Genomic DNA, 16,403 nt, shown 5'->3' with positions numbered 1-16,403 from the left:
TCACAGAAAGGTAGCCATGTTAATCAGTACCTTCACAAAACAAAACAACAATTGTAGCACTTTAAAGACTAACAAAATAATTTATCTGGTGATGAGCTTTCATGGGTCTTTAAAGTCTTGAAGGTGCTACATGACTGCTTTTTTGTGCTGTGGTTATGTTCTAATAAATGCTCATTCTGTGAAGTTTGTAATAACACACGTTTACATTGCTCATTGCTGTGGTATGGAATAAAGATAAATGTGTATTTATCGTAACACTCGGATATCTATGTACAAAGGAAAGAGCTAGATTTGCACTGTAGGAGAAAAGGAACAGTGCAGTACTTTATGGAAAGCTAAAGGTATAGTGACCCTTTTGCTTTTTAAAGTGAAGTAAGTGTGTAATTTGTGCACTGCATTTAATGTGGGCTCTTAATGTGCAGCAGGGAATATAAGTTCATTTATGACAAACCTTTTTTGGGCAGTTGTACTGGGAATGATAAGGCAGGTGGTAGCTGAATTTGTGGTTGCAGAAGGTATTACACAGAGTGGGTGTAGAGGGAGAAGGGAAGGGGACTGAGGACAGAACCTTATGTAACCCCCACAAAAAGCTGAAGGGGCTTAGGGAATCCTGTGAAGGAGAATACTAGAGGAGCAATGAGAACCAGAAGAAGCCAAGAGAGGACAAGATTTCAAGAAGAGCCTGATGGGTCAAGGAGGATAAGTATGGAGCTGAGGTTCAGACCCTAGCAAGTGTGTTTTCTGTTGAGTGCAAGGGGTGGAAGCCAGATCAAATGGAATATGAAGTTGGGACAGGAGGAGAACTGTAGACAGCAATTGTAAACAATGTATTTAATGATCTGAGGAATGAAAGGGATAAAAGGTAGTAATTGGAGAAGCACGTAGGGTCAAAGAGCAGTCTTTTAAGGTGGAAGAGATCAGGGGCAATGGGTAACAGAGGCAAGGGAAGGCATTGTCTTCTCACAAAGACCAGGATGGCTCTGCCCACCACATTCCAGTTGGCTGGAAAGGCTGGGACTCCCCACACAGCTGTCTAGCTGTTCCTAGAGACTGGAGGTAGAGCCGAGGTCGAGGAGCTGCCCGGCTAGGGCCAGGGCTGGGACAGGGGGAAGGATGTGCTAACTGGGGGAAGAGGTGTCAGTGGCCATAATGGGGTGGGGCTCTTAAGACCGTGGAAGAGGCAGGGCTGGAGCTTGCCTCGCCCAGTCCAGCCTTCACACACTGTTCATGGAAAAAAGTGTAATATGTCACCAACTTTTAAAATAGGCTCTAATGGCAATCCTGGCACTTACGAGCCAGTAAACCTAACTTCAGAACCAGACAAATTGGTTAAAATTATAGTGAGGAACAGAATCATCAGACACATAAATAAACTCAGTTTGTTGAAGTGTCAGCATGGTTTTTGAAAATGGAAATCATGCCTCACCAGTCTATTGGAATTCTTTGAGGAAGTCAGTAAGCATGGACAAGGGTAATTCAGTGGATGTAGACTTTCATCAAGCCTTTGATAATCTTCCCCGCCCCCAAAGGCTCTTAAGCAAAAGCAAAAAACCATGGGATAAGAGGAAAGGTCCTTTCGTAGATCAGTAACTGGTTAAAAGATAGGAAACAAAGGGCAGGAATAAATGGGCAATTTTTCCACAATGGAGAGAGGTAAATATTGGTGTCCTCCAGGGGTCTGGACTGAGATCAGATCTGTTTAGTAGATTCATAAAAATCTGGAAATAGGCATGAATAGTGGATTTACAAAATTTGGAGATAGGGTAAAATTACTCAAGGTAGTGATGTTTATGACAGGTTTTGAAAGTTACAAGATGGTCTCTCAAAACTGGGTGACTTCTGTGATGAGATAAGTGGCTCTCTTGTTATGGGAAATCTGTGAACAAGATAGACCTTGACTTTAACAAAGCTTTTGATTTGGTCACTTACAGTACTCTTGCCAACCAGTTAAAGAAGTATTGATTGGTTGAATGTACTATAAGGTGGATAGAAACGCGGCTCAATCATTAGGCTCAACCAGTAGTGTGATTAGTGGTTCAATGTCTAATTGGCAGTGGTATCAAGTGAAGTGCCCTAAGGTTTGGGATTGTTTTTGTTCAATATTTTCATTAAAGATCTGAATGTTGGGTTGGCTTGCACTTTCAGCAAGTTAATGTATGACACTAAGCTGGAGGGAGAGGGGTAGACAAACTGGAGGATGGCGTTAAGGTCCCGCATGACCTAGACAAATTGGAGAATTCGACCAAAAGATATCTAATTAGGTTCAACAAGGACAAAATAACTTAGCTATAGTGTTCTGCTAATCAGATGGGTGACATTGACATCTCTCCTAAGTGGCTGCACAAGCACACAGCTTACAGGGAGTGCTGGATATGATAGCCTGAGTTGATTGTCCTGAGTTCTAAGGCGGGTGGCGGGGGAGAGGGGAGTAAAGGAGACAGATATAGGCTTTTTTGTGGTAATGATTTGATACGCATCAAGTTTATGAAGGTGAAATGATGATAAAAGTTCTAGTGGAAGCTTCATTAAGGGTTCGTAATAAAGTGAGTTGGGCTAAAGCTGAAATGAATCTGGTCAACACATTTTGGGGAATTCTACTATTTTATCCCATTATCTTTTCACAGCAAGGTCCCTTCATGTGCAATCTCCAATCCTATTGATATGTAGACAGTAAATCCCCAAATCATTATTTTTCTTATTTTCTTAAAACTTCTGTCAGTATTCTCGAAAGCTTCTGATCTTTCAGCTGGAAAACCAATATTCATTTTGTTCCAAAAGAAGCAAAAGTAGATGCTATTGTCTCTCCTGATGTGACACAGATGTAACCTATTATGGTTATGGTCTGTTTTCATTGTGCCTTGTTAGAAATAGTGGTTCCTGTAAAGCCTGTCATCAATCATTTAAAAGTTATCCCCTTCCCCCCGCAAAAAAAAGCAGTACATGTGCACACATACAGATGCTAGATAAAATCCATACAAAGAGAATTAACACTGGGGCTGTCTCTCTCTCTCACACACACGTGCCATTCAGAGTTGCAGTTTGGTTTGCAGTGATTGTCATTGTTTAGTCATCAAATAAAAGATGGCACATCTCTACAGATAGTGATTTGTGATAAGCATTGAACACTTCTGAAGTATTTATGTGAAGTGAGGCATGGAAAGGAGAAGAACGAGGGGTGCAAAGACATAATCCATGCACACAGAGAAAAGGGAACCAGTGATAGCAGAGGAGGAGTGTGACGTGAAGACATACTCTCCAAGTGTAATGTTGTAGGGGCCTAGGTAGTGTAATGGCACACAACAGAGTTCCTCAGGACTTGAACTGTGGACTGACTTAGGAGGCTCCAGGCTAAGAGTATTTTTCACATTATGGTCAAGTTAGTGCTAACGCTTTTTACCCCATTAGTGGATGCAGCTTCATTTATTTTCTAACTAATGAAAAGGTTGGTGCATTCCAGTCACATGTTTGTTCTTACCAGAGTGACATGAAACCCTGAGATTGGTTATAGTAAAAATGTTCATGCTTTGCCTGTACTACCATTGAAGCAGCTGCTAGCCCCAGTGGCGCTGCACCTGTCACTAGTTTAAAAAAAAAAAAAGTAAAAAGCAAAAACCCTTGTAGACAGTAATTTGGGCTAGATCACACTTGCACTGAAGTCAGTGGTTACTGGACCAAGCCCCTGTGAAGCAGATAAGTCCTGTTTGTTCCCTGAGATGGGGAAAGGGTGTGCATTGATTCAGTAAAATCTCATTATTTGTGAAGACATGCTGTTGTTGTTGTTGTTGTTAATATCTGATATGGCCACCTGGCTTTGACTGCTAATACATGCACAATGAACAGACTTGAGTATTCGTCAAGAAGAAGTTTGTTTTGGTATACTTATGACCCCCCTGTCAAAGAGGCATAAATTGAGAGCTTCTAAGACATTTTAATTTTATATGAAACTCTCTCTCTCCTCCTGCCCTCCTTCCCTAATTTAGAGATTTCTTCTAAGATTTAGTGCAGGCTGAACCTCTCTCATCCAGCACGCTTGGGACCTGACCGGTGCTGGATGAGAGAATTGGCTGGACGACGGGAGGTCATTATTTTCTAGCACATTACTGACACTTCCGCTGCTTACCAGGCTCTTAGAAGACAGCACAGAACACTGAGAGTCAGAACTGGTGGTGTGAACAAACTTTATGGGACTTCAGGGAAACTTGACCACACGCATGATGATAATTGGTCGTCCAGCTTGCTATATTCATGCCAGATTACGGAGTTTGCCAGACAAGAGAGTTGCAGATTAGAGAGATTTAACCTATAGTCTTACTTCATGCTGCCACTTGTGCTTCCAAGGATAAATATCTATCAGAATAGGATTACCTATATGGTACACCATGTGAAGTTATCATAATCAAACCAGCTGACAAAGGGGGTGCTGTTGTCATCCTGAATAAGTCAGACTATGAACAGGAGGCAGCCAGACAACTCTCCAACACCGCATTTTACAGACCTCTCTTCGCTGATCCCACTTTGGAATTCCAAAGGAAATTACAACAACTACTGAAGGAACTCCCTGCTGCTACTCGGGACCTCATTAACTCAGACACACCATCTGAGCTGCAGCCTGGATTATTCTATTTACTTCCCAAAATCCACAAACCTGGAAACCCTGGATGCCCTATCATTTCAGGTATTGGCACCCTTACCACCGGACTATCCAGTTACATGGACTGCCTCCTCAAACCCTATGCCACCAACGCTCCCAGCTATATCCGAGATACCACTGACTTCCTGAGGAAATTACCAAACTTCGGAAAAGTTCCTGATAACGCCATCTTTGCCACAATGGATGTAGAGGCTCTGTACACTAATATTCCACATAAAGACGGATTACAAGCAATCAGGAACACCATCCCTGATGCCACCACAGCCAATCTGGTGTCTGACCTCTGTAACTTTGTTCTCACACACAATCATTTCCGTTTTGGGGACAATTTATACCTCCAGATTAGTGGAACTGCTATGGGCACCCGCATGGCCCCACAACATGCTAATGTATTTATGGCTGACCTGGAACAACGATTCCTCAGCTCTCGTCCCCTATTACCACTCCTCTACTTAAGATACATTGATGACATCTTTATGATTTGGACCCATGGTACAGAGGCTCTAGAAGAATTCCACAGAGACTTTAACAATCTACACCCCACCATCAACTTATGCCTCGATTACAACATGCAAGAGATACATTTCCTGGACACTACAGTACTAATCAAGGATGGCCTGATCAGTACCACACTGTACCGAAAGCCTACTGATCGCTATACTTATCTACACCCTTCTAGTTTCCATCCTGCACACGTGACTAGATCCATTGTTTACAGTCAAGCTCTTAGGTACAATCGCATTTGCTCTGATCCAACTGACAGAGACCAAAAACTACAAGAACTTTACCAAATATTCATAAACCTGAATTACCCACCAGGAGAAGTAAAAAAACAAATCGACAGGGCCAGACGCATACCCAGAGACCAGCTACTCCAAGATCGGCCCAAAAACGCCAAGAACAGAGCACCACTGGTCATCACCTACAGCCCCCAACTCAGACCACTGCAACGAATTATTAAAGACCTACAACCTATTCTTAATCAGGATGCTACACTCCAGAAGGCCCTGGGTGACATGCCTGTTCTCTCCTACAGACAACCTTCCAACCTCATGAGGATCCTTACTAACAGCCACAGCCTATATCCCAGGAACACCAGTCCTGGAACCTTTCCCTGCAACAAAGCCCGCTGCCAGCTTTGTCCACATATCTTCTCTGGAAATACCATCACTGGACCTAACCAGGTTACTCACAGAATCACGGGCACTTTCTCATGCTCCTCTACTAACATCATATATGCCATCATGTGCCAACAATGCCCAGATGCTTTGTATATTGGACAGACTTCTAACTCCCTTAGACAAAGGGTCAACGGGCACAAAACAGACATCAAAACACTCCAGATCCACAAACCAGTTAGTCAACACTTTAATGGAATGGGGCATTCTGTCAATGACCTCAGGGTATGTGTGTTACTGAAGAGACATTATCGCACCATTTTAGAGAGAGAAGTGGACGAGCTGACTTTTATATTCAAATTCTGCACATTAACACATGGTTTAAATCGTGATGGGAACTTTCTGAGGCGCTATAGGGGCTCGTCTGCATACTTTAACTCAATCTAATTCTTGATCTTCCCCCCCCACACCCCTCCACTCTCTGATTTGCTCACCTTGATTATCTTTTTCTGATTTGTCCTCCTTGCTTACAGTTTTTGCTTCTCTGTGTCTTAAATATTGAGTCTGTTCTGGTCTGGCTATGGTCTGAAGAAGTGGGTCTGTCCCACGAAAGCTCACCTAATAAACTATTTTGCTAGTGTTCAAAGTGCTACTTGACTGCTTTTTGTTTTCATGTGAAGTTATTTTCTGTTCTCCAAATTTTCTGGCTGGTCATTGTGGAGCATGATTTTATCTTTAAAACAGAAAACTGGTACTTTGGGAATCAAGGTTGAAAGCTTAGGTCCTTCCACTTACAAAAGTCAAGTAGGAGAGTAGATCCCCCCCCCCCCCACCAAGTTGCTGTCTGCTGCTGCTGTTTAAATACTGGAGAGTTTGAAGTTAACACTACAATGGATTTCTCTATTCAGAGTGACTAGGCTAGGCAAATTTTGGGAATAGTTGATCGAACTTTGAATTAACATATCAGAAGGATATCCCTGGAAAGTCATCCAAGTCCTGAGGTTATTGTCACAGGTTATTTGACAACTTTTTTCCCCCTTTCCTTCTGCTAGCCCTCTACAGTAATCCTTAGATTCCAATTATGAACACTAGATGGTGATGATTAATCTTGTGGGCTCCTACTGGCGCATAGGACCTCCATAGTCAGTCTCCATCTCTTGCAGTCCTTAGCTGTAGTCTTGATTTGATCCCACATTAAGCCAGCCGCTTTTACTTTGTCCAGGAAACTTTGTCGCCATGTTTATGTGGAGCAATAGGGACAATGAACAGTAGGACAAGACCAAAATTGTTCAAGAAAATCCCGGTTGCTTTAATTGTATTATTCTAATTTGTTTTTAGGTTAACAAAGCCTTTGTCATTCGCGGATTGTGTTGGAGATGAACTACCATGGGGATGGGAGGCTGCGTATGATCCTCAGATTGGTGTCTACTATATTGATCATATCAACAGTAAGTAATTTGTTTGTTTGTTGTATTGATTTATACATGAAAGCTAGCTACATTAGGCATTCTTCTCCTAAAGGAGGAGTGGGGATTTGGGGAGGATATTTTTATGAGACATATTAACCAATAGCCAGTTTAATGCCTTGCTCAAAAATAAAAAACAGGTACTTCCTTGTTCCCCCCAAAAATGCAAACACACTTTTCTATGAGTATGTATTTTTGAGAGTTAAACTGGCTCATAGCTATTCAAAAGGCTTAGTTTTCTCACAATGTCTATGTGGAAGTGTAAGATAAATAGAGAAAACTTGGTTTCATTAAATAAGCATCTGTTATAAGATTTGAATAATTGCCAAGCAGAGCCATAGTGTAAGACAGTTTGGGTCTTTTGAACACTGAGTAATTCACAGTAACAGGAGGCAATCATAAAACATTCGCTTCAATCTAGTGGCAGACAAAACCTGTAAAGATTCTCTAGTTTTGAGCAGGTGTGCTTACTTGATATAATTTCCAAATGAGGACTGGCAAACATGCTGTAGTTTTAAGAACAGCATTCTTTTAGAATAGATTCTCATCTAAAAATGTAGCCATTGGAGCAAGTGCATCCTTTGTGTGACTTCACTGGGTGCAGTAGATTTACAGCTTGTTGATACAATATGACAATGTTACATTTTCAGAGTTGTATTGTGTTTTTCTGTCTAGAGCCAAAGCCATTCTTTGAAAATTTAGGAATCTAGTGTATGTTAAATTTGTATAAGTAAATATTTTCCTATAAGCCATTTTGTCTTCTGTGCTTCTCCATTGCTACCTATTAAATATTGGATGAACCCTTCAGCTATTTGCCCAGAAAGCGCCCTGGCATCAAAAATATGTATATTGTGCCATTTAAAATGTCTTGTGTGTAACTGGGCAAAATAGAGCACTTGTTTTGTATTATGGTTTACATATTTCTAAGTTATTATTGTTTGTATAAAAGTAGGGAAGTATTTTGTCAAATCTGCCCTTTGCACACAAGCAAGGAAGAAAAAGATATATACTTCTGAAACTATAGAGCAACAGTGTAGGAGCAAAAAACTTTTTCTCATTCATTTCTCTCTGCTACAAGGCTTTGGGCTTTGTTCATGTAATTATAAAATCAGAATATGGAATTGTTACTAATATTTTAAAACATTGCATTGGAATTGGAGTTAAATATGCTTTGAGTGAATGCAAAGTAGTACCACTATAAATGACATTATACAGCCCAGTATGCAGACATGAGATGCATGACAGAAAATTCAGTATGAATGCTGGCACATGATTATAAACTTGTATTTTCAAAAATATATAGAGGGATTTTGAGTCCTTCAGGTTTCTGGGTACCTAATTTTCAAAAAGCTTGTAGACCACCTGCCTGAACATCATTCTTCTTTTAGGTGTTTCAAGTTGGACACCAACTAATAATTGAGGCATTCAGAATTACTTTTAACTTCTTAAAAATTGTATGTTCTACTTCTATGCAGGGATAGGGATCACCTTGGTCAAAAGTACCACTTTGTGCTTCCATGAGAACTTAGATGTGCATGATTTTCCTTTAAAATTGTCACTGTAAGAATTCCTGAGACATGAATATTCCTATTTACTGATTATTGCTGATTATAGAATTGCGTGCTCCTCAGCTGTGTACATGCTTATACTTTCCTGTGACTGCCACAGAAGTGTTTTTTTTAAGCTAATGTCCCCTTTTTTTTTTTTTTTTTGTATAAGCTTATTTGATGGATGATGATGATGAAATGTGCAGAGCCGTCCCGGGCATTAGGAGGTTCAGAGCAGTTAGCCCAGGCCCTATTCTGTGGAGGGCCGCTGCACTTCAGGCGTTCACAAGGGCTGGGGTGCGCACCAGCTGGTGGTAGAGCTGCTCGCTGCACGCCATTCCACCCACCCCTCAGTGTCACTTGGAAGGGGGAGGGGCAAAACTGGAGAGGAGCTGGGAAGAGGAGGGGCAGGGACTGGTGGGACGGGATAGCAGTGGAGAGCGGGTTTGTCGTAGCCCCATACTCCCTCAAGGGACATCCCTGGGAATGCAGCTAGTTCTGTTGGGCTTTTAAGTTAAACTGCTTTTTTACTGATTGTTTGGGAGTGAGAGATCTGACATGTGCCACCCAGTTGTATTAATCCATGTTGCCTTGTAGCAATTGCAGTGAAATTTATCAACTTTATCTTATTTTGGAGGGCAGTAGATGTTAGTTATGTGACATGTATGATTTGTGTTCTGAAGAGAGCATTCTTTGTCTGAGTCGCTGGGAGGTAAGCAGCCTGTGATAAGGGTCAGAGGTAGGTCATTTGTCTAACATGCCAAACCTTGCGATTATAGTTTTATTTCACCTGACTGGAATGATTGTGTTACTCTGATGCTGTTGAAATAAACAGTACAGTGTGGTTAATTGCAAAAAGTGTTTGCTACATCATCGGTAGCATCTTGGCTGCGCTGCCCAGAATAGAGTTTTTGAGTCTGTCTTACCATGGTGGATAATCTTTGTTGTACTTTATCTTCTGTTCTTACATCCATAGTAGCCATGAATCTTGTCTTCATTCTCTGAGTGTCATAGGATAAAAGAAATACATTTTGTGAGCTAAAGACATCGGACACCGACTAGTTGGGAATACAGCTTGTCTTTCGGCTAATAGATATGGTAAACTGGTGGGGGGAATAAGGACTTGCCTGTGACCATGCCATGGGGCAATGCCTTGGTAAAATGTCTGAGGGAATGGGGAAGATCGCAGATGAGAAGTGGTGCAGAATTCCTCCAGACCTAGTCAGTGGAAAGGAGGGTAGTCTGAAGATACTGACAAAGCCAAGTACAGGTCAGACTCCCTCAGTCGGAACTTTCTTGTCTGGCAACATCTCTTGTCCTGTAGGACAAAAGATATTGCTGGACCAGAGAGCACCCAGGGGGCCCCAGCTGGAAGAATCCAGCATTCCTGCAGCTGGGAGCTGGCTGGGGCAGGGAGCCCCACCAGCAGGATCCCAGCTGGGGGCACAGAGCCCTGCTGGCAGCCCTGCGGCAGAGAGCTGGCTGGGGTGTGGAGCAGTGCGAGCAGCCCTGCAACTATGAGGACCTGGCGGGGTGGGAGGGGGAGGGGGGAGCCTGGCAAGAGTGGTGGCCCGTTCTCCCCTTTCCAGGCCACTGAACTGACCTCCCCTTGTCCAGCAAATCCCCTGGTCTGGGACCAGCCAGGTCCTAAGCGTGCTGGATGAGGATTATACAAACTATATGAAGCGCCTGAGTGAGATGTGCCCAGAACATGGATGGATACACAAATATTATATGTAAATAAAAACAAAATTAATTATAGGATTATTGTGTCATTATACTGGCAAAATGATTCGTGATACTTAATTTAATAGTGGCAATGTAAATCTAATTTCTAACCCTGGAGTAAGTACTTACACTGTCTATCTGCATTTCTGAAGCATAAAGACTTTCAGTTCGTTTTCATACTTTGTTATTATTTAGATGTGATATATGGTGTCTTTTTTTTATGAAAATAAGTTCCAGCAGGAATCCTAATTGTCAATCTAGTTGTGGTAACTTATCTCCCAACAGTTGCTTCAGAGAGAGGTGAAAAGAAATCATTGTTTTTTCCAGGCATTTAGTGCCTGTTGACATTAAAAAGCTGTACTGTTAAATCTGCTCTTCCTTTGCTAGTTCAGTGCACCTTTTATTGGCATTGGTAGGAGTTACGGGAGTAATGGCAGCATTTAGTACTGATTAGAGTAAACGACTGCATGTGTGGATGTCTTGGTTCTGTTTTCATTTTTGCAACTAACTTGCTGTGCAATATTGACCAATTCATTCTGTGAGCCATCTTAGGGTAGTTTTTTTTACCCATTTACGGTAGACCTCTGACACATGTAGGTTGCGTTCCTGTACAATCATGCATAAGCCAAATTCCTTGTAAATTGGGATGGGAACAGGGGAGGGGCCCTACCACCTTTGAGTCCCGCAGGCGGGGCTGCGAGTGGTGCAGGGTCTTGGCAGCGCCTACGAATGAAGATGGTGGCAGCTCCGTGCCTGCTCATGGCACTCACTTTGCTGCCTGACTCCCAGCTCCACTCCACTTGTGGGAGCCGGGAAGCTGACCCGCGCTTCCGTACCAGTCAGTTTCCTGACTCCTGCAAGTGGCAGGGAGCCGGGAACCAGGTGGCAGCTGGTCCTCTTCTGCTCCCCAGTCCCAGTAGCTGCACCTTTCTCCCAGCTCCCCTCCTCTTGTGGGAGCTGGGAAACTGACTGGTGGTGCTGTACCTGGCTCCCGGCTGCACCTGGCTCCTGACTCCTGTGAGCAGGAGAGAGCCTGGAGCCAGGCGCAACAGCGCTGGTCAGTTTCCTGGCTCATGAAACTATAGGGGAGTCGGGATCCAGGTCCAGCTGCTGGTAGCCAGGAGCACAACAGTCCGGCCGCCACCTGGTTCCCGGCTTCCTGCCACTTGTGGAGCCAGGAAACTGACCGGCACAGCAGTGCTGGTTGATTTTTGACTTGCGTTACTCCAAGAATCGTGCAAGTCGAAATCATGTAAGTAGGGGGTCTATTGGATGTGGAAAAAGCCACAAACTTAAAAGCTCTACATCACAAGTGTCTTATGAGATTTGTTTGTTAATTTCTTTAAGATCCTTGTGTGAAAGGGGCTATATAAATGTAATTTCTAATCTCCTAAAATGTTTGATGTTTTTTTTCCTCCTTAAGATCCCTCATTTTCATGACACTTCTTCACGACTACAATTCTAAATTTACATTTTAGAAATGTATTCCATTGAACTCTGCAGTTAGACTCATGTAATTTTAAATCCCTTGTTGTATTTGACCACAACTTTTGTAATAATTCTTACTTTGAGCTGAGTGTGAAGAATACACCACACATGTACTATGAAAGAGTTTTAGGCACATATTCAGTAATCTAAATGGGGTGTTGCTTAAAAGTGGCAGATAATTAAGAGCTATTTGTGGTTTGAATTATTTGACATTTAACACAAAACATGTGTTGCCATAGCCAATAACAATTTCAAATACGTGTGTTGTGGTAAACACATCCTGGTTTTCATGTTAATATCTTTTTTTTATGGGGGGCATAATTTGGTTTTAAAAATACATTTCTTCCATGACTTCAGCAATTTAGCAACTTCTGGCTTTCTGGATTGCATATACTGTTTTTTAAAACTTCAGCTGTTTGTTACAGATTTAACTTTTAGAACAGTTTCTCAAAGAGTTATTCAGGGAAATGACTCTTATTACAGTAGAAAAATTTACCAAGATCAAGTTGTTGAACTTTAATATAAAATTTGGATGTGGGTGCTTTTTTTGGGTCTTTTGAGTATGTGTAGAAGAATAAGGGCAGTGGGGGATGACCACAGAAATCACTAGAAATTAGGACTGTTTGATACAGCACTGGACAGGATACGACTGAATTGCTTTTGATTTAATTCTGCTTCTGTTGACTTCTCATTTTCTTCTGGACCTGGACATATGAGACAGGCAAGTCTTAAACATAGACAGAAGCAAAAAGAATTGCACAAGGATTGATTGAGATGAGCGAAAATGAATCCTAACCAGGTATCTGACTTAAGATCTCAACTAATCCCAATATAAAAATAAAATGGATTTCACTCCCAGAATACCTGAAAATAAAGTTTGGTTCAATGCTGCAAACACCTGAAACTTTTGTTAGATTAGGAGACCAGTGAATTCCTAAAGATGATTAGCACCAGGTAACTGGCTAGTTGCCTAGGGTCTTGTGAGGCCACTATTAACAATGTGCTGGGAAAGGACTCTCAAGTTGAACAAGTTCTTCCTGGCCTTCACATTGCAGGGAACCTCCCTTTAATCCATATCCTGCACTCCTGAAATAATCCAGCTCGCTCACCTGCTGGGAATTTGACTGTGCCCTTATGTCAGCAGCCAGCGAGGAGGAGAGAATTTGCAAGAGGAAGTCGGGCTGGTGGTATTGTAGAAGAAGCAGTGTTAGATTGGGCATCATTTGAAGGGACAGGGCTATGGGAAAGGTAGGGAGGAGTAGCTTGGTAAAGTTTTGGGAGAGCCAGATTGCAGAGTGGGAGGCAGGAAGAAGCTGAGAAGTATGTTGTGTAATGCTCCGGGGATCAGAGATCCGTTATCTAGCCCCAGTGCTACTCCAGTCCTTAACGTTGTTACCACATCCTCTAATCTGTTTATAGATAGAAATTCAGTCTTTTAGGCTCTCTCCATGCTTTTGATGTTTTAAATTTGGACATTGTTTTCTCAGTGCATCTTTCCTTACCTGAATAAAGTTAATTATTTTCTGTGTCAGAATATGAAAGCTGTTTTTCCACCCCCCACCAGTGCCTTTTGCTTTCAAATAGATGTAGTGTGTTTTTATATGCATTTTATTTTCTTCCTTTCCCATTCATGGTTTCCACAAAAACAACAAGAAGTCCTGTGGCACCTTCTAGACTAACAGATGTTTTGGAGCATAAGCTTTTGTGGGCAAAGACCTGCTTCATCAGATGCAACATAGTGGAGATTCCAGAGGTCTACTTGTACCACTCTAATTATACAATGTCCACTACATTGCATTTGACAAAGTGGGTCTTGTCCACCAAAGCTTATGCTCCAAAATCTCTATTAGTCTAGAAGGTGCCCCAAGACTACTTTTTTTTTTCTTTTTGGCAGGTACAGACTAATACAGCTACTGCTCTGGTATTTATGGTTTCCACAACTTTTCCTCTGGAAAAACTTGAGCTGGATAGGAAGAGGCATTCTGTTTTATGGGAAATTTTGATACTTTGCAACATTCTGTTTCTTTTTGATTGGAATTAAAACAAAAAAAAGTTAAGAATTTTTCACCAAAGGGAACAGAGTTGAGCCCTATACAGGCTGGAAACCCTGCAGTCACTGACCCCAGAGTTGCCCTGGAGCCAGTCATATTGGAATCCTAGGCCCCCTACTAGTCCTCCAGGAAGCATCCCTGTTTTAACAAAAAACTTGTCAAAATCAGTCTCCAAAATGTTTACATTTTGGCAAATAGTCTCCTGTGCATTTAGGGGTGTGACTAAGTAATTGAAGCTAAATATGTCTATACTATATGCACAGCTATAGATTATCTGTTATGTTTTCTTTTATCATTTGGCTTTGGAATATGTGCTTACTAGCTCATGTTGTTGATTGAATAGTTAAGGTTAAAAAGCCTTACTACATTTTTTTAATCTAGAAAAGTAATATGAAATATTTTAACGCCATTTTAAAAATCCCGTCCACTCTGTGTGTGGAGAAGAGCAAATATTTGATTCCTAAATAATTGCTGTAATAGACAGTCCCAGAAGAGTGGTGGATCCCTGGGAGAGTTGTTTGTGTTAATCACTTACAAGAAGTATGGAAAGCAGTCTTGGTACATGCTTAGAGTATTGTGTAACATAAATTCCAATCTATTGTGCATCCTACCCTTCTCTCATGATCTCCTGCAGAGATTGTTACACCTCTCCATGCCAAAAGGTATGTGCTGTCTGAGTCATTTTTGCCTCCCGCTCAGGAAGCATGGAATCTACAACTTGTTAGTTGACTGGATTCACCTATAGGGAATAGGAGAATAAAAAGAGTGGGCAAGAAGGAAGACCAAGATGAAGAAGACAGGCAAAGGTGGTTCCCCTATTTCTGATTCATTGTACTCTGCAGTGGAGGCACTCATTCCATCTCCCCGTCTGCCTCCTTTTTTGCAGGTTCGGCTCCTAGGGAGTTTGGCTGAAGTGCTTGACGGCAGTAACTCAATCTATGTCATTGTCGCAATAGGCTCTCTGCTTCTGTCTTTTTTCAGGCCTTGGCACCAGCTGATGCCTGTGACTGGTTTGTGCACTGTAGGGAACCTTGCTGATAGGGTCACTTTTCTCTCTCTCCACCAGCCTTGTACTGTTGCACCCACTTCTGGAAAAGAGGGTGATGGAGGTGCAGGAATATGGGAAGATGAAGAAATACAATGAGTTGTCAGCTTTTCATATATTTTATTTCAGGCACAACTAGGAGAGAATCCCCTGTTGCTTGAAGTATGTATTCTTGCTTTGAGACAAGCCCCACCAAGGGCTGGATCCTGTAAAGCTTGGTGCTTGAAATGTCTGTAGTGCTTACTTCTGAAATGAGAATACTTAGAATCCTGTTACCAGCCCTCCAAGGAGGAGTGGTGCACCACAGATTCAGTGGCACAGTGAGGGTTTTGTTACACGCTTATTAGGAGAAATCTTTGAGTATAAACTTCCTGAGAAAAGGGGGCGTGTCACTTTGTAAGTGAATTATTTTTATTTATGGGAAGTTTAAGAAAGTGGCTGGAGGAGAGGAAGCTTGTTTTTATCTGCAGGTGCCTAACAGAATGAAGAAGACAAAGTGTTCAGAACATTTTTTCCCATTCTCTGCAATTTAATGCTCCAGGTATCCTTAGCTTATTAATTCTGTGTCTATGAAACTGGTGGAATGTGAATTTCATGGTTTGAGAGAGACACTTTTATCATTGAAGGATATATTCCACTATTTCATCTTCTGTATTTAGATAGTTTAGAAACCACAGTGTGTGTTATAACTGTGTGATTGGGTAGAGCCACCAGGTTTTATAAAACATGCTACCTTTGTAACATACCCTGTTTATCTTATTCTTCAGGTATGCATTGAGCAAATATATCAAATGGAAATGAGACACTATTTCTTTTTAATCCTTTCTCAAAGTGTAGTTGAGATTCTTTTGTGGCTCAAGTTGGAATGGTGCAGTATTTCGCAAAGTAAATGTTCTTTCAGAAAACATTTGGAATATAAACTATAGTGGCTAGTAGCATGTTCTTAGTTTTGCTGATCGACCTGAACCTAAAGCAAGTATATTTTTTTAAGTGTTCATTGTGGGTTCCATCTCAGTTCCATGCGATGTTTTTTTCATCACCTTAGATGAGCTCAGAAAGAGATGCATGTTATTTTTAAAAAGATACTGTATAATTTTGTCTGATTAAACAAAATCTACTGGCCATCAAATGGGTAGAGCCTTTTTTAAAATTTTTTAAAATTCATACTTCAAAATAATAAGTACGGTGAAATTTATAAATGATTATTTCAACGATTAGACTCACTGTAACAGCCAAGTTAGTTTATCGTGTGACAGTTAACACCGCTTTTTCCTCAACTGATTTGGATGTCAAAGGGGTGCTGTCTGCA

General features: G+C 41.6%; 1 protein-coding gene across 1 annotated transcript in view; it reads left to right on the top strand.

Annotated features, from left to right (window-relative positions):
- Positions 1 to 16,403, top strand: part of WWC2 (WW and C2 domain containing 2) — a 165,410-nt gene that overhangs the window by 61,435 nt on the left and 87,572 nt on the right. Inside the window, exon 2 of the mRNA XM_074992969.1 lies at positions 7,108 to 7,217. Within this exon, the coding sequence (XP_074849070.1) occupies positions 7,108 to 7,217 (110 nt within the window). The remainder of the gene's footprint in view (positions 1 to 7,107; positions 7,218 to 16,403) is intronic.

The sequence above is a fragment of the Carettochelys insculpta genome, chromosome 4, assembly GCF_033958435.1.
Source record: "Carettochelys insculpta isolate YL-2023 chromosome 4, ASM3395843v1, whole genome shotgun sequence".
In the NCBI taxonomy this organism is placed as follows: Eukaryota; Metazoa; Chordata; order Testudines; family Carettochelyidae; genus Carettochelys; species Carettochelys insculpta.
This window is presented reverse-complemented; position numbering and strand designations above follow the sequence as displayed.